Below are 23,880 nucleotides of genomic sequence, written 5' to 3' on the forward strand. Positions count from 1 at the left end.
TGTACCCAAATGTAAAACCCAACTCTTCCTTTAAGGTATCATTTTACTATTAAAAATTTTTAAAACCAGGGGCACCTGGGTGGTTCAGATGGGTAAGTGCCTGCCTTTGGCTCAGGTCATGATCTCCAGGTCCTGGGATCCAGCCCCACATCCCGTTCCTGGCTCAGCAAGGAGTCTGTTTCTCTCTCTGCCTCTCCCTCCTCATGCTTGCTTGCTCGCTCTCTCTCTCTCTGTCTCAGATGAATAAATAAAATCTTTAAAGAAGTTTTGCTTTTTTTGTAAACTAAGAAGACCACATCAAAATAAAGTACCTTTAGTCCTTCTTTCTGCAGATCTTGAGCAAGTTCACTGCAAAGTTCTTGGCACAAGCTATATTGTTCCTCTGCTTTACTTATTTCATTGAATGTCCTAGAAAGACAAAAATGATTTTGGTGCACAGAGTAAACTATAATCCAGGATAATTTAGGAGTGATAAAGTATGTTTAAATAGCTTAGCATCAAGTTATATTTTCTGCAGTACAAAATAAAATTTTCAGATGAACTAAGATATAATTAAGGAAAAACATCTAAAATCTACATAAATAATGGAAGATCATTTGTAGCTAAACTGATTACCAAAGGTACATTTGCTTTATCTATAATATATTTTTTAAAAGTTGATTAAAGCCTGACATATCACATCAATAAGAGAAAGTATAAAAATCATATGATCATTTCAATAGATGCAGAAAAAGCATTTCACAAAGTATAACAACCACTCCCCACAAAGTAGGTTTAGAGGAAACATATATCTCAACGTAATAAAGGCCTTACATGAAGAACCCACAGCTAACATCATTCTCAATGGGGAAAAACTGACAGCCTTTCCTTTAAGGTCAATAAGATAAGGATGTCCACTCTCACCACTTTTATTCAATACAGTACTAGAAGTCCTAACCACAGCAATTAGGCAATGTAAAGAAATTAAAGGCCTCCAAAGTAGTAAGGAAGAAGTAAAACTTTCACTATTAGACATGATACTATCTATAGAAAACTGAAGATTCCACCAAAAAACTACTAGAACTGATAAATGAATTCAGTAAGGTCATAGGGTACAAAATCAATGTACAGAAATCCACTGCATTTCCATACACTAATTATGAGACAGCAGAAAGAGAAATTAAGAAAATAATCCCATTTGCAATTGCACCAAAAACAATAAAATACCTAGGAATAAACATAACCAAAAAAGTGAAAGACCTATACTCTGAAAACTATACAATATTGATAAAAGAAATTAAAATGACACAAATGGAAAGACATTCCATGCTCATGTTTGGAAGAACAAATATTGTTAAAATGTTTACACTACCCAAAGCGATCTACAGATTAAATGTAATCTCTATCAAAATACCAACAGCACTCTTAACTATAAGGAACAAACTGAGGTTTGCTGGGGTTGGGGAGGATAATTGGGTGAAGGACATTAAGGGGGACACTGATGTAATGTACACTGGGTGTTATATGCTACTGATGAATCATTAAATACTACCTGTGAAACTAATACGCTATATGTTAACTAATTTGAATTTAAATAAAAATCTAAAAAAAAAAATACCAAGAGCATTTTTTGCAGAACTAGAAAAAACAAACCTAAAATTTGTATGAAACCACAAGAGGCTCAAAATAGCCGTAGTAATCTTCAAAAAGCAAAGCAAAGCTGGAGGTATTACAATTCCAGACTTCATGTTATACTACAAAGCTATAGTAATCAAAACAGTATGGTAGTAGCACAAAAATAAGCACACAGATCAATGCAACAGAATAGAAAGCCAGAAATACACCCACAATTATATGGCCAATTAATCTTCAACAAAGGAAGCAAGAAGATGCAATGGGAAAAAGATAGTCTCTTCAACAAACGGTATTGGGAAAATTGGACAGCTACATGCAAAAGAACATATTGCTACACCATACACAAAAAGAAACTCCAAATGGATTAAGGACCTAATGTGAGACCTGAAAACATAAAAATCCTAGAAGAGAGCACAGAGTCATTTCTCTGACATCACTCATAACAACATCTTTCTAGATATGTCTCCCAAGGCAATGGAAACAAAAGCAAAAAATAAACTATTGGGACTACATCAAAATAAAAAGACTTTGCTCAGCAAAGGAAACAACAAACAAAACCAAAAGACACCCTATGGAATAAGAGAAGATATTTACAAATAATACGTCCAGTAAAGGGTTAGTAACCAAAATATATAAAGAATGAGACAACTCCACACACAACTCAACACAACTTAACTGCCTATTAAAAAATAGGCAGAAGGGCGCCTGGGTGGCTCAGTGGGTTGGGGCCTCTGCCTTTGGCTCAGGTCATGATCCCAGGGTCCTGGGATCAAGCCCCGCATCGGGCTCTCTGCTCCGCAGGGAGCCTGCTTCCTCCTCTCTCTCTGCCTGCCTCTTTGCCTGCTTGTGATCTTTGTCTGTCAAATAAATAAAATACTAAAAAAAAATAGGCAGAAGACATGGACAGACATTTCTCCAAAAAAGACTTACAGACGGCCAACAGACAAATGAAAGATGCTTAACATCACTCATCAGGGGAATGCAAATCAAAACCGTAATGAGATATCACCTCATGCCTGTCAGAATGGCTAAAATCAAAGACTCAAGAAACCAGTGTTGGCAAGGATGTGGAGAAAAAGGAACCCTCCTGCTGTTTGTGGGGATGCAAACTGGTGTGGCCACTCTGGAAAACAGTATGGATGTTCCTCAAAAAATTAAAAACAGAACTATCCTACGATCCAGTAATCACACTACTGGGTACTTACCCAAAGAATTTGAAAACACCAATTTGAAGGGATATATGCACCCTAATGTTTATTGCAGCATTATCTGTAATAGCCAAATTATGGAAGCAGCCCAAGTGTCCATCGACTTAGGAATGGATAAAGAAGATGTGGTATATAAATATATATATACATATTACTTGGCCATAAAAAAAGAAAGAAATCTTGCCATTTGCAAAGACATGGAGGGATCTAGAGAGTATAATGCTAAGCAAAATAAGTCAGTCAGAAAAAGCCAAATACCATGATTTCACTCATACGTGGAATTTAAGAAACAAAACAAAGGAAAAGAAGAGAGAAAACAACAAAAACAGACTCTTAACTACAGAGAACAAACAGATGGTTACCAGGGGGCAGGTAGGTAGGGGAACAGGTGAATAGGTGGTGGAGATTGAGAGTACACTTATCTTGAAGGGCACTGTACCAGTACATTATATGATATAAGTGACTTTGCAGATATGATTAAGTTAAGATGGAGAGATTAGCCTGAATTGTTCAGGTGGGTCCAATATAATCCCAAGGGTCCTTCTAAGAAGACAGGAGGGTGAGAATCAGAGAAAGACAAGATGCTAGGCTTGAAATGGAGCATGGGGCCATCTGTCAAAGAATATAAGCAGCCTCTAAAAGCTTTTGGTAAGAAAATGGATGTGTCCTTGGAGACTTTAGAAGACTTACAACTCTGCCAAGACCTTAATTTTAGGACTCCCGATTCAGAACTGCAAGAGAATAAATTTGTGTTGTCTTAAGCCACTAAATCTGTGGTAATATGTTACAGGACCAATAAAAAACTAGTATACTTCCTCCAGGTTTATAGTTATTTCACTCCCACAGTCTGTCCAATAGAGCATCTCTGCCAACCCATTAGTGAAAAAGGCTATCTTAACCTTTATCTGTATTTTTTAAATTATAAAAAAGATGGAATATTTGCAATGTTTCAAGAGGCATTTGTACCTCCTTCTTTGTTAACTAATTAGATCTACTGGTATATATTTCTGAAAATAATAAAATCTCATCAAGATTTCATTTGTCTTCCAAACAAGATTGTAAACCACTGGACTATGTCCTCTCCAAGCTCAATAGCTTACTATTTGACCCCTATGTGCATTCACCAACATTTGAAAAGTTTCAAGAAGAATTTCCAAGGTCTCTTCTTAAATTTCCCAAATAACTACTCAGTAAAATTTCTCACAAACAGGGCTAGAAATTAAGATTTAGAATCCTAAGATGTTTGGTTTTCATTTACTAGGAGGAAACCAACATTAGAAATAAATAACTATAGTTAAATTTTTTCCCATGGAGAGCATAGCAAGCAAAGATAATAAAACAGTATACTGGAATATTTAATTTAGTCACATCAACTACTGAAAAATGTCATTTGGTTTTCAGACAGATTTTTCTATTTCAGTGATATTTTTCTAAAAATTAAAAGTTAAAAATAACATGCATTATGAGTTATGAACAAAACATTACCTCTCAACGCTCATGCTTTTTCTTTCTCCATCCCTTGAAATGAAAAAGAAAAAAAAAAAGATTTTCTTTGCTTTTTCAAAGAAGACTCAGTTCTTTTTAGTCAACCAAAAGGATTTAACATATCAATTACCATTTAAAGATTTTTTTAATGTTTTTGGTTAAAATTCATATATCATGAAGAACACTGAGTTTTTAAAATCTCGAAATAAAACTATCAACAAAAAATACAGATGCTAATATCATTATATGTATAATGGATCAAGTCTATATCTATCAAAGAGAAAAATTTTACAATAGGTTGATATAAACTGGTTCTACTAAAAGTGTGAATATAAAAACCCTGGCTTATAAAAACCAGTAAGAGTTAGTAGTGTAATGCCTTGCTGTTATATGATCCGATTAAATATCAATTACCTAGTTTTCGGCCTGGTATATTAACTGTGCTCTCCTATAGCTATTTATTATTCATTTTACCATCTATTGAACCTCAGTTAGAATTTGGACACGGAAATAGGATGGTGATTTGGAATCTGAACCATCTAGTTTGGTTGAATTCTAGCTGTTCCAATAGAAGTAGTTGAAACTAAAGAGCTGAAATGACATGTAGATTATTCATTTTCCACATATTCAACGAACCGATTAGGAGTAAAGTACTGTTCTAGGCACTGGGTAGAGAGTTATGACCAAAACAGACCAAGTTCTTATCCTTAAGAAACTTGTATCTTATTGGAAGGAGACAAAGAAATAAAGAAGTAAATCTGGAGTATGTCAAAAGGTAAGAAGAATTAAGGATTAAAAATAAAGCAGAAAAAAAAATAAAGCAGAAGAAGAGAATAGAGAATGTACATAGAAGGGAAAGGAGGAAAAAAAAAGAAGGGAAAGGAGGTTTGCTATTTTACATTATTATAAATTACCTATGAACTTCACTTCAAAGGATTACTGGCATCTTTGAATACCACAGATTAATATGTTATGTTATATCAAGAACTATATTGTTTTCAACCACTATGTAAATAAAAAAGAGGATAATCCTTGGATTAAAGAAAAAAGTTTTATTTCCCATTACCTCCAAATACTAGATTATATATAGTAGTGGGATTTCCTTCTCTGATCTTATCATTACATTCACTCAAGATAAAAGTCAGCTAACTATGGGCTTAAAAATGAGGAACATGGGGGCGCCTGGGTGGCTCAGTTTGTTAAGCATCTGCCTTCAGCTCAGGTCCTGATCCTGGGGTCCTGGGAGAGCGTACCACATGGGACTGCCTGCTCAGCGGGGAGCCTGCTTCTCCTTCTCCCTCTGTTACTCCTCTGCTTGTGCTCTTTTGTGCATGCTCTTTCTTTCTCTCTGTCAAATAAATAAAATCTTTAAACAAACAAACAAACAAAAGGGATGAGGAGCATGGACAGAGGAGAAAAGCAGTACCTGCAATCTCTGTAAGATTTAGCACCTTTAATTATTTTAACTTATTTCATTTGCCTCCTCTGTAATCTTCCTGCTTTCCTTTAGTTAAAGTATATAAAGGAATTATTTGGGGGGCAGGCCGACAGGATGATGATAAAATTATAAAAACAGTGCCCCATGTTAATTCCCATTCTTTTTTTTTTTTTAAGATTTTATTTATTTATTTGACAGAGAGAGATCACAAGTAGGCAGAGAGGCAGGCAGAGAGAGTGAGAGGGAAGCAGGCTCCCTTCAGAGCAGAGAGCCGGACGTGGGACTCGATCCCAGGACCCTGAGATCATAACCTGAGCCGAAGGCAGCGGCTTAAACCACCGAGCCACCCAGGCGCCCAGTTAATTCCCATTCTTCTTAAAAATTCCTTTCTTGGGGCACCTGGGTGGCTCAGTGAGTTGGGCCCCTGCTTTTGGCTCAGATCATGATCTCAGGGTCCTGGGATTGAGCCCTGCGTCGGGCTCTCTGTTCAGCGGGGAGCCTGCTTCTCCCTTTCTTCCTACTTGTGCTCTCTCTCTCTCTGTCAAATGAATAAATAAAATCTTAAAAAAAAAATCCTTTCTTTTCATCCACACACAGTGTACCCTTCTAGCTCTAGGATATTTCTTTTTAAGACTGAAATGAAAGAGTGGCAAGGAAGAATCACAGGACCTCTCTTGCTGTTTCCTCTTCTACATCTTTACATGGCTGGCCCCTTCAGGTCCCTGCATCTGGATTATGGTTACCAACACCCACTCTTACTCCCCAAGTCATTTTCTAGTCCCTAACTCTGCCTTACTTTCTTCATTTGTTTATTTGGCTACATCATATTTGCCACACTATTCTGCAAAGTCCATGAAGAGAAGATTTTGTCTTATTTTCTACTGTTCTTCCCAGTGCCTAGAATAGTAACTAATGAATAAGTACTCAGTACTGAATGAATCAGTGAATCATTCACAAGTATGGAAAAAGAAAAGAAATAAAACTTGTTTTATTTATAAAAGAAAAGAAATGAACTTGTTAGGTCATGAAGGCTCTCAAAGAATCATTAAATTTACTCGCTTATAGGGTAAATTCTGGAATATGAGTCACCTTTATTTACTCAACAATCAGACCATTAGTCTTAAGTTCTGAACAAAAACAAGGCAGGTACAGAAAAGAAAGTACTCATCATTCTTCTTATCTATCTAACCAATTGCTGTAGCCAACAGCCAAAGAGTGAGTCTTTGTTCTTCTTTTCCTTTACTCCCACCAGCAATCTTTTGACTCTAATTCAAAAATTATTTCCAGAATGAACGAGACTAAAAAAATTTTAAAGCATGTTATCCTATAGAGGTGTCTAGGTGGCACTGTCAGTTGAGCATCTGATCTTGGTTTCAGCTCAGGTCATGATCTCGGGGTCCTGAGCAAGCCCTGCATTAGGCTCTATACTCTGTGGAGTCTGCTTGAGATTCTCTCTCTCTCTCTCCTTCTGCCCCTCCTGCTCTCTCTCTCTCTTTCTGGAATAAATAAATAAATCTTTAAAAAGAAATAAAGAAAAAAACATGTTATCCTATATCCTCCAAATCAGTGGTTAAAATTGTTATTTCAGCAAATGATAAGGAAAAAAACAGAATGACTACACACATAGGTACCTTGCCAGGTGTGTTGAACCTAGACCCAGGGAAATATGAAGGAAATGATGCCAAGATGTTTCAGAGAAAAGAAGAGAAAGCAATGCCCTCTGTTGGTAGAGTTCTGTACAAGTAATAATTCCAAGTGCCTTTAACATTTTCTCTGTAACTTTTCCTATTCCAGAAACCTAGAAAAGAGTCAATATTTATTATTAATACAGTTTTACATGAAGGCAAGAAAAGATATTTAATCTCATTATATCTTTTATAACCAATAAAAGGTATGAATAATGTGACCATCTTCACAAGTCATGCAAGAAAACTACTTTATTTCTCGGTACATCTCCTAAACTAGTGCTGCATGGAAATTTAAAATTTAAAATTACACAAAATTTTAAAAAGCTTTAAAGAGGCACCTAGGTGGCTTGGTCAGTTAAGCATCTGCCTTCAGCACAGGTCATGATCTCAGAGTCCCAGGCTCAAGTCCCATATCACGCTCCCAGCCAGCAGGGAGCCTGCTTCCCCCTCTCCTTCTGCCCTCCCTGACTCATTCTCTCTTTCTCTCTCAAATAAATAAATAAAATATTTTTTAAAGCATTAAAAAAAAAGTTCTATGGTCATAGAAACTTGGAAAATGGTGGAATAAGCAAATCTAAAATAAACTTTTTACTGTAAAACTTATGAATCTTTAATATAACATTATCTGTTGTTATCCACTAAGGTTGGTATGTTCCAAAGTTCTTTGACCCCAGAACCTTTTTCAATGGCATAGTTATTCATATCTTGAAAAGCACAATGGAGGGGCGCCTGGGTGGCTCAGTGGGTTAAGCCGCTGCCTTCGGCTCAGGTCATGATCTCAGGGTCGTGGGATCGAGTCCCGCATCGGGCTCTCTGCTCAGCAGCGAGCCTCTTTCCCTCTCTCTCTCTCTGCCTGCCTGTCTACTTGTGATCTCTCTCTGTCAAATAAATAAATAAAATCTTTAAAAAAAAAAAAAAAAAAAAAGAAAAGCACAATGGAAAACACTGCTTTATAGCTACATCTTACATACTCTAACTATTCAGTGATCATACATTATATCCTCTGATATGGCCTTTCTTCTGGGCATTGAAAAATGTGTCTTTAAATTCACTCCTGTATGTGATGTGAGAAAATCAGGCCCCAGAACATCAATTATTGTTCTTTAAAAAAGCCTATATGCAGAAAAATCTACAAGCTATAAATAATAATAAAACACAAGCTTTTTATAAAAAACCCCTGAGGGATCGCTTTACCATTGTAAAGACAGTAATGTATTTTAGGGGTTTTGGGGGTAGGGGGTCAAAAACAATTAAATTTCCAAATCTCTTTTAAGTCTCATACCTATTAATGTGATGGCAATTTAGACTTTATTTTTTTTTATTTTTTAGTTTTTTTTAAGATTTTATTTATTTATTTGACAGAGAAAGATCATAGGCAGGCAGAGAGAGTGAGAGGGAAGCAGGATCCCTGCAGAGCAGAGAGCCGGATGTGGAACTCTATCCAGGATCCTGAGATCATGACCTGAGCCGAAGGCAGCAGCCCAAACCACTGAGCCACCCAGACATTAGAATCAAGAGAGTATATTAGGTTACAGCTGAAGGACCCTTACAAGTATTCTTCTTATTTCTGTTCTTCTTGGCAGAGGTACACTTAAAAGTCTTTCATCTACTACTTTCTTAAAACTTTTTGGCATACAAACTTCCTAAACCTCAATTTAAGGGTTTCATAGAAAGATTTCTTCAAATCCAAATGTAATCATCCATTATACTTCCTGCTTGTTACCAACTGTTCTAAAACTTTTCAGCAAAGAATGATTACTACCATCCTAAGTAGTTTCTCTTCAGAATATATATATTTATGTTTATAAATAGTTCATATTTAAAGATAAATAAAATTATATTTTATATAAATAAAACAGAAATTTTATACAAAATCTCACCTTTCTAATAGGTAAGTCCTTGATGAAGTCCATCACAGCTTGTCTGCTGGGGAGAATTTGGTATTGTCCATTTGGTTTATTCTTATCACTGCACACTTTTGCTAACATTGTATTTGGGGCAATTCCTTAAAAGAAGAACACTCTGATGACTCAAAGAAGGTGACATGTATCATTTTAAAATATGAGATGACAATACAGAAATAGTGAATGTAGAAAGTCCAAAATGATGACGAATGATACTTTAAAAATAACATCCGATAACTACCTATCTCCCCAGGGCTCAATATGATTTTAGGAAAAGGAATTGTATTAGTCACTGTGGCAGCAGAAATGAGGAATATTTAAATCTCCATGGAATTTTAAAGTCTAAGAGTAATTTCAGTGTTTATTTAAGTAATATTATTAGTTTACAGACCATCTTTAGTTGTAATACAGGGTTGATTTACAGAAAAGATCCAGAATATAATTTAGGGTGGATGTTCACTCTTTGAAAGGTCTTTTGTATAGATTACCCACGTAAAGAAAAAAAAAATCAGATTCCAGGTTACATTATATTTAAGTCAATGATAATAAAATATATGCACTGTTTTTATTATGTTTATTATGTTTTTATTAAAGCAAATTAATACTTTTCAGAAAGCTGTTTTGAAAATTTCTAAGAGACTCAATGATTAAGATAACTTGAAATAGGTATATTCAAATATGATCATTAAATGATTCATTTCAATTTTTATACACATCCTACTAAAATTTGTTACTTATTCTCACACTTTGGCAAAGAAAAAAAAGATTAACCTAATCTTAATGATAATTTAGGCTCCTCATGATGAATATCAGTTTCTATGCTAAGACATAATGATACCTTCATGGGTTACAGACATTTGTAAAGCTCTTTTTCCCTACATCAGCTGGTCCTAGATTGCTATGTTGCTAGTCAGGGCTTCTGCAGGGTCTCTCCTGTAATCCTGGACAGGGTTGAAAAACTTCAAAGGGAAAACTAATAAAGTATTATGTACTAAGCCAATTAAAATGTATTGTATGCTTTAAAAAGGATAGCTACATGAGATTTATGATAGTTGTTTTCTTTGGGCTCATAGGCTTTTCTGCTTAATTCCAATTTACCTGTAGCTTCATAGAATTCTGAATCGGTAAAGTCATTAGAAGTTGAATCAAAAAGGATAAGAAAACATTCCTATAAGCTTCAGAGTGAGGAAGAACTAATATTACACTTGAATTAGCCAGTCTGAAAATTGTAACTATGGTAGCCACCAAAGCAGTTTTAAGTACCTGCACTGGCTGTCAGTGTTGTTTTTTGCTCAATTCTGAAACGAATTTCCTTTACCACTTCCTCAGCTGATGTTCCAAAAACAATCGAATTTTGGAGTAGTTGAGGATTATTCTGTTCTTCAGAGTTCACTTGTAAAGGATTTCCTTGGGGCTGCAAATCAGGAGGACTATCATCAAAAAGTAGTGGAGAGATGGAACGTTCATGCTCACTCAGCTTATTAGCTTCTTTTCCTGGTTTCTCTAAATTATAAACAGAAAGAGTAATTATTGTCATTTAAAGAAGTATATATTTCATCAATGAGGTTTCCCTACATTCTTTCTAAAGACAAAAGAAATCTAGTTTAGTTTTATTTCTAAGGACCAAGATCAGAAATGTTATTTATATTTCTTTGTTTAACAAAGAAAATACTGATTCTGAGTTTTTCTTAAAAGGAATATTATCTGTTTCCATAGTATACATTTGAAGAGGAAACATCCTATGTAAAAATTATGAATTTGTGTATCTTACCTAAATTAACTGAAACCTAGAATTGGGCCTAGGGTCACATTACTTTTTTATTTAAAAAAAAAAAAGAAAGAAAGAAAGAAAGCTTTTTTTTTTCCCCTTTACCCATTAAATTAGAATTTAGGAATGAGGAAAAAGGCATTAAGCAATAAAGAATAATTATGCCTGAGAAGTAAGTTTTGTTTTTAGAGGGGAAAGAACTTTAATTTTCTTCATTCATGAAAGAAACTTTTCAGATGTTAAAATACTCTAAGTTCTTTTAAAAATGCTTATTTTGATTTTGACTTGCTTACATATAAAGTATCACTTTTACTGAGGGCACATTTAAATAAATAGCAATTATATCTATAAGTTATACTTCTTTAAATATACAAATTCTTAAGGTCTAATCAGATTAACTATAATAATATCAGTAGGCTACAACCAAATATTACTATTAAAAAGTAAAGTAAAAATACTAATCTGGTTTTACCTCATTTTATTTGCACTTTTCACAACTGGACTGTAAAATATATTTAAATCTATACCAATACTAAAAATGTCCTCATGAACAAATCCATTGATTACTTTCTGGGCTTAATGGAAGAGAAATGCAATTTAAATGTATTTTTAAAAATTAAGATTAACAACAGAGCTTTCTGATCTCATTTCATAATTTTATTACATATAAATGTTTTCCAAATTGAGGTAAATGTAGAGTCAAAAATTAAATTTCTAGTTTCAAGACACACATAAATGCATATTATTTTAGAAATGAACCCTCCTTTTAAGGAGGGTTTTCTAAAGATCATATAAATAATATGACAAATACCAGATTAGTTTCAAATTATAAAGCACATAATATGAAATTCAGTTATAGACAAATGTTTCCCAAATCTGAATTCCCAGGCCATATACAAAATAAGCCTTATTTTCAAACTTACTATTAGCTATTATTTAGGTACTTCAGTTACTTTCATTTTTCATATTCTGGTTTTAAAATGCAGAGCACTGGGGCTCCTGAGTGGCTCAGTAGGTTAAGCATCTGCCTTCACCTCAGGTCATGATCCCAGGGTCCTGGCATCGAGCTCCATTTTGGGCTCTCTGCAGTGTGCGGACCCTGCTTCTCCCTCTCCTTCTGCCTGCTGCTCCCCCTGCTTGTGCTCTCTTTCCCTGTCAAACAAGTAAAATCTTTAAAGAAAAAATAAAATGCAGAGCATTTCAGAAAGCATTATGGCAGCAGCACAGCTGAAATGGTATTTGCCTGGCCCCCTTTTCCCCATCGGGATGGGTAAAAGTCAAGGTAAAGAGAGCTGTACAAAAACCACACACCTAGTAAGGCACCTGTCACATTCATAAGCCCCTTCTGCAGGTTATCCTGTGTTTTGTACCTCATGAGTCTATCACAGTACCCTTAGGTGGGTCACTGCTGGAATGCTGGAGTAGGAAGCAAAGCATGCAGTCCAGGTACCGTCCTTATTAGAGCAGCTGCTGAATGGCCCAGTTACCTATTAATCAATCTCTCTACTTCTCTACTTAGCTTGGCTATACAACTAACACTAAAGTAATTTCTTATTTGCTTTCTGAAAAAAAATCTTTATAATCCCCATAACTAAGGTGATCAGAGTACAAAACTGAGGTTTCTTATCATCTGAAACACTGGGATTAAAGCATCCCATCTTTATATGGGATATATGGATGGCAAGTCTACAAGGATAGAGTATTCCAGTGTCTTACACTGCCTCCTGCTCACCACCCAGATTTATATGGCAGAATAAAAATTAAATAGTAACAATTATTTTATTTGCTTATAGACAAAGTAATTAGCATTACTCTTCCAAAGGTGGCACCTTTCAGAAAAGGGGCAAACAGCAGAAAAATGTCTTGGACTTCAGAGGAAGTTACATCAATTCCCTTCTGTGGCACCAACTCACTGTGGGCAGCTTCCCATGGCATTTGTGAAATCAGATATGTTGAAAAGTCCCACCCACAGGGATTTACATATGAGGAAAAAAAAGTTAAAACTACTTAAATTGCTTAAAAATACGAAATACAGGAAAAGTACATAAGTAATTAAGAGTTCACATCCTCCAAGTGAGTTTGCGCATAGTATAATAAATGAAAAGAACATCAGTAGAGAATAAAAACATTTACCTTAGTCCCAGTGTAATTTTTTTTAACATATTGTGAGCATAATTGTCATAGGAGGTCTCAGAGAGAGATGCTCTGATATAACAATATAACGGTTCCCCCACCTTCTCTTGTGAAAAGTAAGGAAATAAATTGAGATGAAAGCAAACTGACATTAGGCTTTGTGTGCCTCTTCCCCCAAACAATAAAAATATAATACGAAAGATCTTTTGCTCTAAGCCTCTGTGTCAGGAATTATGCCTGTTTATTGTTTAATGTTTCTATTAAAGAGAGAGACCTGTGCCTTAGAGTTCTAAATAAAGTAGTGGAGTTGTGATTTGATGTCCGCACTAAACTTTCTCCAAAGATGTGAGCCCCAAACAATGAGTATTAGAATGTTATGCCATCGAATGTTCGAATGTTATGCCATGCTTCAGGGAAAGTTACAAATAGAGTTCCTCACCACTGGCTGTCCCCACCTGAAGAAGGCAATGAGTCGTGCACATGAAATACAGCTGTGGGCTGTGAGCAAACCCTCTGTTTCTACCTTTTCACCCAGATGAACTTTGTTCAGAGGTCCATGACAGCTAAGATATTTGAAATAATCATACCTCTGACAGAGGGTTGAAAGCATTATGTATAAATAACTACATGGTTCTTTGACATTATTTTGGATAAGTAACAAAGGGATCATTTGGGAAAAAACCTTGGGGTCATGAAACTTCTTGATCAGTGTATACAAAAGAATCACAATAAGGTCTAAGGAAGAGTTGGGAGTCATTAATTTTGGCAAGGTTGAAAACAGTCATAATCACTGTGTAATCAGATCATAGATCATTTTGAAAATGAGGGGGAAAAACCACACAATGTTTTGATATGTTTGAGGCTTTTTAAAAAATCTAATTCCTTTCAACAACTGCAACAAAAGTCTACCTTAAATAGATAACCTCCTCAGATTCAACACAATCCAACCCTTCCTTAGCTCTTCAGAAAAGAACTGCTATGAAATTACCTTACTCAATGGCTCTGCAGATTCTTAAACTCTAGAGGTTTAACAATCTCCTTTGGTTTAAAAGCGATTTAAACTAATCTCTTTGGATTAAAATTTACAAATTTAACTTAGAAATTCCACTGGTATACTTTAAGTTCCTGATTTTTCATTTTTAATACTTTTTCATTACAAAAGGGATACCTAGTTCTATCACCTATGCATGCTAATAAGTTAACTGGGTTAATTCAAAGGGCTTTTTGTTTGTTTTTTAGTTTGATCATACTAATAAATTGCTTACCATTTTCTAGAGAGTTCGCTGTTTTGATGAAATACTTCCTTTTGTCCTCGGGCCAATTTTGTCTTTCCTGTAAGTGCTTTGTTATATTCAAGTAGGCTTCATCAAGACTCATAGCCATAAAATTGGGATCATAATCAGCAAGTATTTCCTTAACCTTCAAAAGGAACAAAATGATTTAAATTTTGCTGCCATAGCAAAACACGTAATATAACAGCTGCTAAGAAACATTAATATTCTTACTTTGCAACTACAGTAAAAATCCTGCAATCAATAGCTCATGGATTTAGGGAATAAATAATTTATTGCTAGCACAAGTTTGTCCAAATGCTCGTTTGCATTAAAATAGATTATGAAGGCATTTAGACCATGAAACAGCTTCATCTGATACAATCTCTATTCAGCCACGTTTATCTAGATATAATAAATGACTCAAATAAATCTCAGACTATCATTCTGGTAGGCACAGAAAAAAGGGTTAAGTAACATAATTTAAAGTAACTGGTTAAAAGTAGAAATGGGAACAATAGGATCCTGCTCCCCCTCACCTTTCTGTTTATTCTAAAAAGAAATAATCCTTTTTTCAAAGTAGTCTCCATACCCAGCATGCAGCGCAAAGCAGTGAGTTATTGAACTCAATAACCCTGAGATTAAGACCTGAGCCAAAATCAAGAGTTTGATGCTTAATTGACTGAGACGCCTAGGTGCCCCTAAAAAGGAATAATCTTACATAAAATACTATGTTGCTTTAGAAAGTAGTTCTATTTTAATTAATTATAAATATGCACATAAAACTCTACTCAAAACATACACTAATGCATGTATCCATTCAGAAAACAAAGCTCAATTATCAAAATTTGGAATGGAAAAGATGACAAAATCTACAGTGGAAGTCTGTGACTACATTAAATGACAGGGAAAGTCTGGAGCTGCATCTTGAGATAAATAAAAAGATCAGAATTTCCATATGATTCCAGAAGTGACGTTTATGTAAGATAGTTTTATTATATGAAACTACAAATGTTTCTAACCACTGAAGTATTAACTGAAATTGGAGGAAATTGTTGCCAAAATAATATATACATATTTGAAAAATGTATTTGTTGAATTATGTTATCTTTCCATCTAGTATTTAAAATCTGTCTGCTGTATCATGAGAAAAACCTTTTTTGAAGTTTTATAAAATAAAGCTTTTTAGCTTAATTTAATTATGAACAGCTGAGTCAAAGGTAATTTTAGAAAATGGTGATATAAAACTTGGCCAAGCCTTACTCAGAGAGTACCTTAATTAGCTTTGTTCTTCTGGAAGAAACCAATTTTATAATGTACTCAAATGGAATCTTTCTAGTGAAAATGAAACTCTGGGAAGTCTGTAGTCGGCAGGCAACGAAGATTATTCTGAATGAGAAGTACTCCCTAGAGACATGGAGTACTCACTAACTTCCTTTTCAGAGGATAGTGCTTGAAGAACAAAAATAGACATGTTCCAGTAAAACTCAAGTACTTAGGTTCCAACAGTTAAAGCTGTTCCATTCTTTTGGAAAAAATAAAAATGGGTCTCCTTAAACTTTTAAACCAAGTCATACATACTAATATACTTAGAGTCAGTGAATTTGTGCTGTAGTTCGTTCACACGTAAGAAGCCATTTGCTATCTGCAAATAAACTAGTTAGATCCTGCTCTAGTTAGAGAAAGGTTTCTCCAATTTCTGTAACAAGACAGAAGAGAACTAAAAACAATTTAGCTCTCATTATCATATTGTCAGAAGTTTTATTGAATTAAAGCAGGAGTCAAAAAAATTCTTTCTTACAAGGTCTCTGAAGGATTTTCAAACTTATTGAAAGCCCGTAATATTTGTGGTTTGTGTTTTATCTCTTTCTCATTAGGAATATGGTAAAAGAGACAAGCAGAAACCACACAGGAATGTGGTTCCCTCTTCTCTACCACCTTTTCAGACACAGGCAAAAAGCACCTGCTGCTACAGACTATTAGAATGAGAAACAGAATTTTTAAAAAATTTGGGGTGCATACCATCTAGTTTGAGGAGGTTTCATTCTAGAGTACATGAGGTATAATACCAATAAGAGGAGCAAATCTAAAGATGACCTACATGACCAAATGATACTACAGGTTAGGCCATAGATTTTTAAGGGTTTCAATTCAGACAGCAGTCTTTAACATAGTGCATTTTATTACAGTAGTCTGAAACTGTTTGATGCACTATTCTAAAATCTTAACTGATGATACGTTTTAGCACAAGCTAAATGATAGTCCAAAACAATTTTCATATATGACAATTTAGGCAATTTTACTGAGTAATCAAATCTTTATATTTCAGATCCTTTTCAAAGTAAGATGATTCCCTTTTTTCCTTGATTATTGGTCTCTCAGACATTAAAGGCTCATAAGCATCTTCACTAGACTGCGAGGCAAGGAAAACACTTAACCAAGATAATGGAATTTCATTACTGTCTAAAAGCATTTATTATTATTATTGTGAATAAAAAAATTTATTCACAAAAGAGGTTGAAATTAATGACATGAGTAGATTATGTAAATTATAAATAGGTAATTCTAGAAAAAAGTATATTGCATATTAAGAAAAAACACCTAAAGTTAATACAGATTATAATTAAGGCAATTTAAAGTTTTCCAGGTAATTTTCTAAACAGATGAAAAAATATGTGCAAGAGCAAAGATCTGGGAAATAGAAGGGTGTGCTCTGTATACTCAGCTCAGTTTTCAATATATGAGCTGGAGAAGTGGTAGGAGGTAAGACTTAAAGGGATAAATTAAGGCCAAATTCTGATGCACTAAGTCATTTGGATGTGACAGGAAATCAGCGAAAGGCTGTAAGTAAGAGTGCTTCATTAGACTTACCTCTGTACTCACAGCTTGGTATTTGTCAAAGTTTGGGGGCACAATAATAAGTTGTGGGCAGAGTCTTTTAGCAATAAATCCTGGCATGGCTGCACGAACACCAAACCTCCTTGCATGGTAATTCGAAGTAGACTGAAAGAAAACGGACCACATGGGAAAAAATATACAGACCTAAATGGGCATACCAATCAATGAGTTCATAAGAAATACATTACTGAAGTGCAATTTCAAGTCAAGGACATCTGTCTTATAGGCCGCAGTCTCAAATCAAGCTTTGACTTTATCCTATCATGGTATTACAATACCATGACCCTCTCTCTCACAATACGTCTCCATATTTATGTGATGCCAGGTAATAAACAAGACTAAAAAGAAGGTTCTCTTATATTTCCAGTTAACTAAACTTCATTAGCTCTAAGGCATACCTGTAATACAGTATATATCGAAGTTTGGATGATAGTGGGTGATGTTACATGAAAGTAATAGCTATAAAGTAATGTTATAGTACAAATAGTATGGATATTAAATGTAAGTAACAATCTAGAAAGTAATAGCATGGTATAATAGTATAGATTTGGAATTTGCATTTGAAATTTTTCATTTGGAACCAAAATCAAAAGTTCTGTTAATTGTCAGCTAAATTAAATGTCAAAAATGAAGTGATGAAAGCTTAAAAGAGCTTTTAAGATTACATTTTATTTCTTAAAGCTTGAATATACTTTTTGGTGAAAACATTTTCAGTAGGAGATGGAACTAAAAAATTATGAAAATAAGAACATTACTTTTAAATCCTGTTGATACCACAACACCACTTATAAAAATTTTTTTTTATCACAAACGAAATCTTTGAATTCTCAAGTGAAAATTCAAAGAAATGTAAAACATAATCTATCACATGAAAGGAGTACTTCAGACTAGTATCAATTTGCCATTAGTAGCTTTCAGAGGGGCGCCTGGGTGGCTCAGTGGGTTAAGCCGCTGCCTTCGGCTCGGGTCATGATCTCGGGGTCCTGGGATCGAGTCCCGCATCTGGCTCTCTGCTCAGCAGGGAGCCTGCTTCCCTCTCTCTCTCTGCCTGCCTCTCTGCCTACTTGTGATCTGTGTCTGTCAATAAATAAATAAAATCTTTAAAAAAAAAATAAAATAAAAATCTTGATAGTACTCAAAACTATGCCAATCTTTGACAGTATTCTGGAAGAGAAAATGCAGATGGGACTAGAAAGATAAATCAATGTTTTAAATATAAATAACTCTAATGGAATGGATATGAAAGCTAGTAGGTTTGTGGTAGATTGTAAATCACAGCTGTGATACTTTATAGTTCCTCCCATTCAAGGGTGGGTTCCAGTCCCTCATGCCAAGTGACTTGTACCGTGACTTGTTTTGACCAGAAGAATATGAGGGAGTGACATTGTGAGTCTTGAAGCCTAGGCATTATGAAGTCTGTAATTTCAGCCTTTGCTTCCTTGGGGATCCAACAACTATGTAAAAGTCTTGGGTTAAATTGCTAAATGATGATGTACCATGTGGAGAGGGAAAAGCTCATTGGCTGGAAGCCATTCTAGCCACTTTGGCTGAAAGGCCAAGTGTGTTAATAAAGCCATTTTGGATCCTCCAGTCCCAGCTAAATAACTGTAGCCAACCCTTGGTAGAGTAAACTTATCCCCAGTGTGCTCTACTCAAATTACAGAATCATGAGCAAACCACTAAGTACTTAAAGGGGTTTGTTATGCAGCAATAAATAACTGCTAAGGGTCTATGTTTTGACTATGAGTACTAACCAAGAACACTTTGAAGATCCATCAAATTATTCAAAAAAGAATTCTGGGGGTACCTGGATGGCTGAGTTGGTTAAGTGTCTGCCTTCGGTTTGGGTCATGATCCTGGGGTCCTGGGATCGAGCCCCACAGCAGGCCCCCTGCTTGGCGGGGAGCCTGCTTTTCCTCTTCCCACTCCCCCAGCTTGTATCCCTCTCTTCCTGTCTCTGTCTCTGTCAAATAAATTAATAAATAAAATCTTCTAAAAAAAAGAATTTTGACTATAATAGACTGAAATAATCAAACATAATACCATCACTACCATTAATTTATAAATACACTTCTATGAATTTAATAGAACAAAAGCAAATTTACTCCAAATCTCATTAGAAATGAAGTCTATAGCTGAGTATACAAAAGGGGTAATTTTTGTTTAAATATGGCAAATAATCATTTTGAATTTGGAAATAATAACCAATTTTTTGGAGGATATAATTCATAGGAAGAAAAGTATTTTGCAGATCTAGCAGTGGGTTTAGCTTTAAAATATGTACATATGTACACAAAGATAATTTCACATAAATATACGGTGATAAATATTTTTTGTTTGTTTTTAAAGATCTTATTCATTTATTTGACAGAAAAAAAGACAGTGAGAGAGGGAACACAAGCACGGGGAGTGGGAGAGGGACCCTGGGATCATGACCTGAGCCGAAGGCAGATGCTTAATGACTGAGCCGCCCAGGTGAAGGGCGATATATATTCTTAAGAAGATTAAATACATTTTTTCAAATATCAGCTGATGATTTGTAGGAAAGGGGAGTAGTCTTTCAGTTAATACATTGTTTTGGAACCTGGATTGTTAGTTGCCGGCATAACTATGGGAGCAGAGATGATGAACAAATAGATTATAGTTATATAATAAAATAGTAACTCAGTAGGAATTAGGTTTATAGCTGTCTAAAGAATTGGAAGGAGTTAGGAACAGGGAAGAACTCTCCTTGTTTCTCTTATATGTTTTTTAATACCAAAATCCATCTATAGTTATATAATAAAATAGTAACTCAGTAGGAATTAGGTTTATAGCTGTCTAAAGAATTGGAAGGAGTTAGGAACAGGGAAGAACTCTCCTTGTTTCTCTTATATGTTTTTTAATACCAAAATCCATCTATTCCAGGGTTCATTATTAGTTCCCCACACATTTTTAGCCACATATAGCAATCCTAGTCATCTTTACCTTTCGGTGGTGATAAGAGCAACATGGTAATCAGAAAAGCAAAGGTTCCAAGTCATGGGAAGAATTAATTACAGCAGTATTCTAATAAAATATATTACCCTAGAACTAAAGTTGGCAAAAATTTTCTGTAAATGCCCAGATAGTAATTACTTTGAGCTTTGCAGATCATATAGTCTCTGTTGCAGCTACTCAACTCTGCTCTTTTAATACAACAACAAACAAATGGGTGTGACTGTGTTCCAATAAAATTTTATTTACCAAAAAAAACTAGATTTGGCCTGCAAGCCATTGTTTGCAAACCTGCTTTGGGGTAACACTTCCTTTTCTTTCATCTCCAATTCCCTTTCACTGAAACAGTTACTTAAGAAAAAATACAGCTTGCAATAGAAAGATATAATGCCACTCTACCACTCACCAGGCTTGTAACTTTGGGGAAGTTTTTAAGCACCTCTCTGAGTTAGTTTTTTGTCGTCAAATGGAAATAAAAATTTGTACCTCAAGAGATGTTGAAAGGATTCGGTAATTGAGCACATATAAAGCACAAAGAAAAATGCCCAGCAAACTTGTAGAGCTTACTAAAGGCTTCTCCCTTCATGAACCACTAAGGCTTACTCAAATATGTTATGAAATTTCCTTTTTGCCTTTGATCTTTGCCTACTCACCAACATGCTCATTGATCCTACAGCAATGGGTTTATCCTTCAATTCTGGATTGTCTCTCATTTCTACAGCTGCATAGAAAGCATCCATGTCAATGTGGACTATAGTATTGTTCAGATCCCGGCTCTGTTCCAATTCCATTACAAATCTGTCAACCTTAAGTTTTAAAAAATTAACACATTTTGAATCAACATGCTATTGAAATAGCACCAGTCATAGCATTAATCTCCCTTTTAGTAGGTATCTGTCTCTGCCTGTCTATCTACCCATCCATCCATCCACCCAACCACCCACCTATCTATATATACTTAACTATTTTTTATTAAGTCTGATAATTTCTTCTATTTTCATTAAGACATGCAGTTAAATATCACGCACTACCAACACTTTAATCTCTCAATAATTAAAATCACATTACAGGTACTTAATAAATATTTATGAATAAATGAACTATTCCAACTGATTGTATCAAATGATTCTGCTTTGTAAATCTGAAGGCCAACTTATTGTAAATAAAGCTTCTGTTTAGATAAAATAAACAACTCTCATTTGACTCATAACATTAATGTCAAAATAGAAACAAAGGATGTACAATGAAAGATTATATACTTCTTTGGCATATTATGTTTATGCTGAATAGTATCGTAAAAGTGAATATAACAACGACAATGTAAACATTCCCTCTGTGGAACTGCTTTTATGGGGGTAAAATTTGGTAACCGTTAGTCAATACAAATCAAAATTTAAAATTCAAGCTATAATTTATTCTTTCATGAAACACTTCAATTTATATGTCAAATATAACAGTGAAGAACCTTAATCTTTAAAGCACTTTTTATTTCTCTAGCAAGAAAGCAGTGGATTGATAAGAAGAAAGGGAAATGAAAGGAAGTAAAAATAACCAAAGCAGGGCAGTAAGAAAAGGGTTTATGTAACAGACATACACATTTTCAAGTGTTCCTTTTTAGTGGCCTCTACTCTAGAGGCTGAAGAAGCTAAATATGTTTCCCAGCTTTCCCTGCAGCCAAGGGTGGCTGGCTATGTGACCATTTTGATCTATGATCACTTTGAATAAGTTGGAATACAGAAAGAGCATGGCAAAGTGGCCGGCACATGGTACACGTTTAATGAATGTAATCTATGACTAAAGGATCAATGGACAGCTGTATAGCAAAACAATAAAAAACGGAGGAGAAGAGAGCCAGATATATAAGTAAGCAGGGTGAGCTCTGGAATGAAAGCAATTTCCATTATGTGGCAATCTCTATAGCAGGTTTTCTCAAAAGTGGAAATTTACAGGGTATAATTTGGCTTTTTCTCCTTGTTGGACTTCAACCTTGATTCCATTCTGCAATTTTTTTTCATGGCCTTCCTTCTTAGCATTAAGTGGAACCAGCTTCCCACTAGCTGCAGGTTAAGCCTGCAACTTCTCTTTTAGAAATAATCACCCTGAATCCTATTTGTCTCCAGTAGCCACAGTGAGCCTCTAGAAGTTCTGCTCCTGTTCAGGCTGTAACTCATGAATAGCCTGGGGTGCTTGGTGCCTTCTACAGGCTGTTCCTCTGTCTACAATGCCCATCTGAGTTCTTTTGTAAAGTCTTGAAGGGTCAGCTAGATATCCCTCTGTAGCTGAATTATACCTCTGTCCTCCATACCACAGAATTCAGTGTTCTTTACTTGTTTTCCTGCTCTTACTATGCACTTACTGTATTAGATACTAAATTATGAGTTCCACCAGGAAAAGGACCTCATTTGCCTTCAAATTCTTTCAATTTGAAAGACAGAAAGAGGTGAGACTCGTAGAATATACATATATTCTATATATTTTATATAATATAATTATATATATATTTCTGCTTCGGAAAGAGAAGGTAGTATGTGTAGAAAAATTTTGGAGAAGGTTGGTCTCCTGCAGTGAAACACCACTCTTAATAAATGGAACTTTTCAACATTACTCCAAACTATCATCCAGATTTAAAACAACTGCTTCTTCCAGTACCTCAATTGTAAATTAGAGAATAGCATCCTGACATTAAAAAAAAAACAAAAGATGTAAACAAATCATGAAGACTAATGAAAACAAGGGTGGATTAAAAACTACTATATGTTAATCCAGAAAATATACCTAAAATATGAGTCAATTGAGAATAAGGGAGCAGCATTTGAAGTATCTTAACCCAGAAATACTGGAAAGGAAAAAGATAATAAATAGAAAGCAAACCAAATGGAAAAAAGCTCTCCTTAGTCCATACAATAATTCTGTGACAGTTTCTTCAGCAATCTATTATCTTTTCTGTGCTTAAAGTGCAAGTACAGTTGCCAAAAGGAAACCTCCCCACTGAGTGACTCACACATTCCATTTTCCTCTACTCTCATTAGTCACCCTTGTCTAAACACTTTTTCCTCTGCATCTACCAAATGTACACCACCCTGCTTTTTTCAAATTTCTTCTACTGAAATCCTCATTAGTGTTTTCCTTTCTTCCATTTTCCCTTCCAGATGACTTCCAAGCTCTGATCTGAGCCTCTAACATGTATGTTATCCCTTTTGCCACAGTTCAGAACCATGGTTAAGAGAAAGAGCTTCTTGTGGGTTTCAGCTCTGCCACGAATTAGTTACATGATAATGGGCAAGTTAACCCTCATTCTTACTTTGTTTGTAAATTTGGACGAAACCAACCCCCAAAGGTTAAAGAATTAAAAGGGGTACTCATGTAATGTAGTTACCCAGGGATATGGAAAGGGCTTAACTATATAACCTATAATTTTAGAAATAGAAGTGACATTTATTGAGTATATCATATGTGTTATACAACATGTTAAGTACTTCTTATGTTAACTTCTTATG

General features: G+C 35.0%; 1 protein-coding gene across 6 annotated transcripts in view; it reads right to left on the reverse strand.

Moving 5' to 3' along the window:
- POLK (DNA polymerase kappa) overlaps window positions 1-23,880 on the reverse strand; it is a 72,184-nt gene that overhangs the window by 6,554 nt on the left and 41,750 nt on the right. For all 6 annotated transcript variants that reach the window (XM_045999332.1, XM_045999333.1, XM_045999331.1 and 3 more), the window contains 8 exons: window positions 21,037-21,189; window positions 17,381-17,512; window positions 14,504-14,657; window positions 10,601-10,840; window positions 9,314-9,438; window positions 7,377-7,543; window positions 4,308-4,340; window positions 312-408 (listed from right to left, as the gene is read on the reverse strand). In XM_045999332.1, the coding sequence (XP_045855288.1) occupies window positions 312-408; window positions 4,308-4,340; window positions 7,377-7,543; window positions 9,314-9,438; window positions 10,601-10,840; window positions 14,504-14,657; window positions 17,381-17,512; window positions 21,037-21,189 (1,101 nt within the window). The remainder of the gene's footprint in view (window positions 1-311; window positions 409-4,307; window positions 4,341-7,376; window positions 7,544-9,313; window positions 9,439-10,600; window positions 10,841-14,503; window positions 14,658-17,380; window positions 17,513-21,036; window positions 21,190-23,880) is intronic.

The sequence above is a fragment of the Meles meles genome, chromosome 3 (genome assembly GCF_922984935.1).
Source record: "Meles meles chromosome 3, mMelMel3.1 paternal haplotype, whole genome shotgun sequence".
Lineage (NCBI taxonomy): Eukaryota > Metazoa > Chordata > Mammalia > Carnivora > Mustelidae > Meles > Meles meles.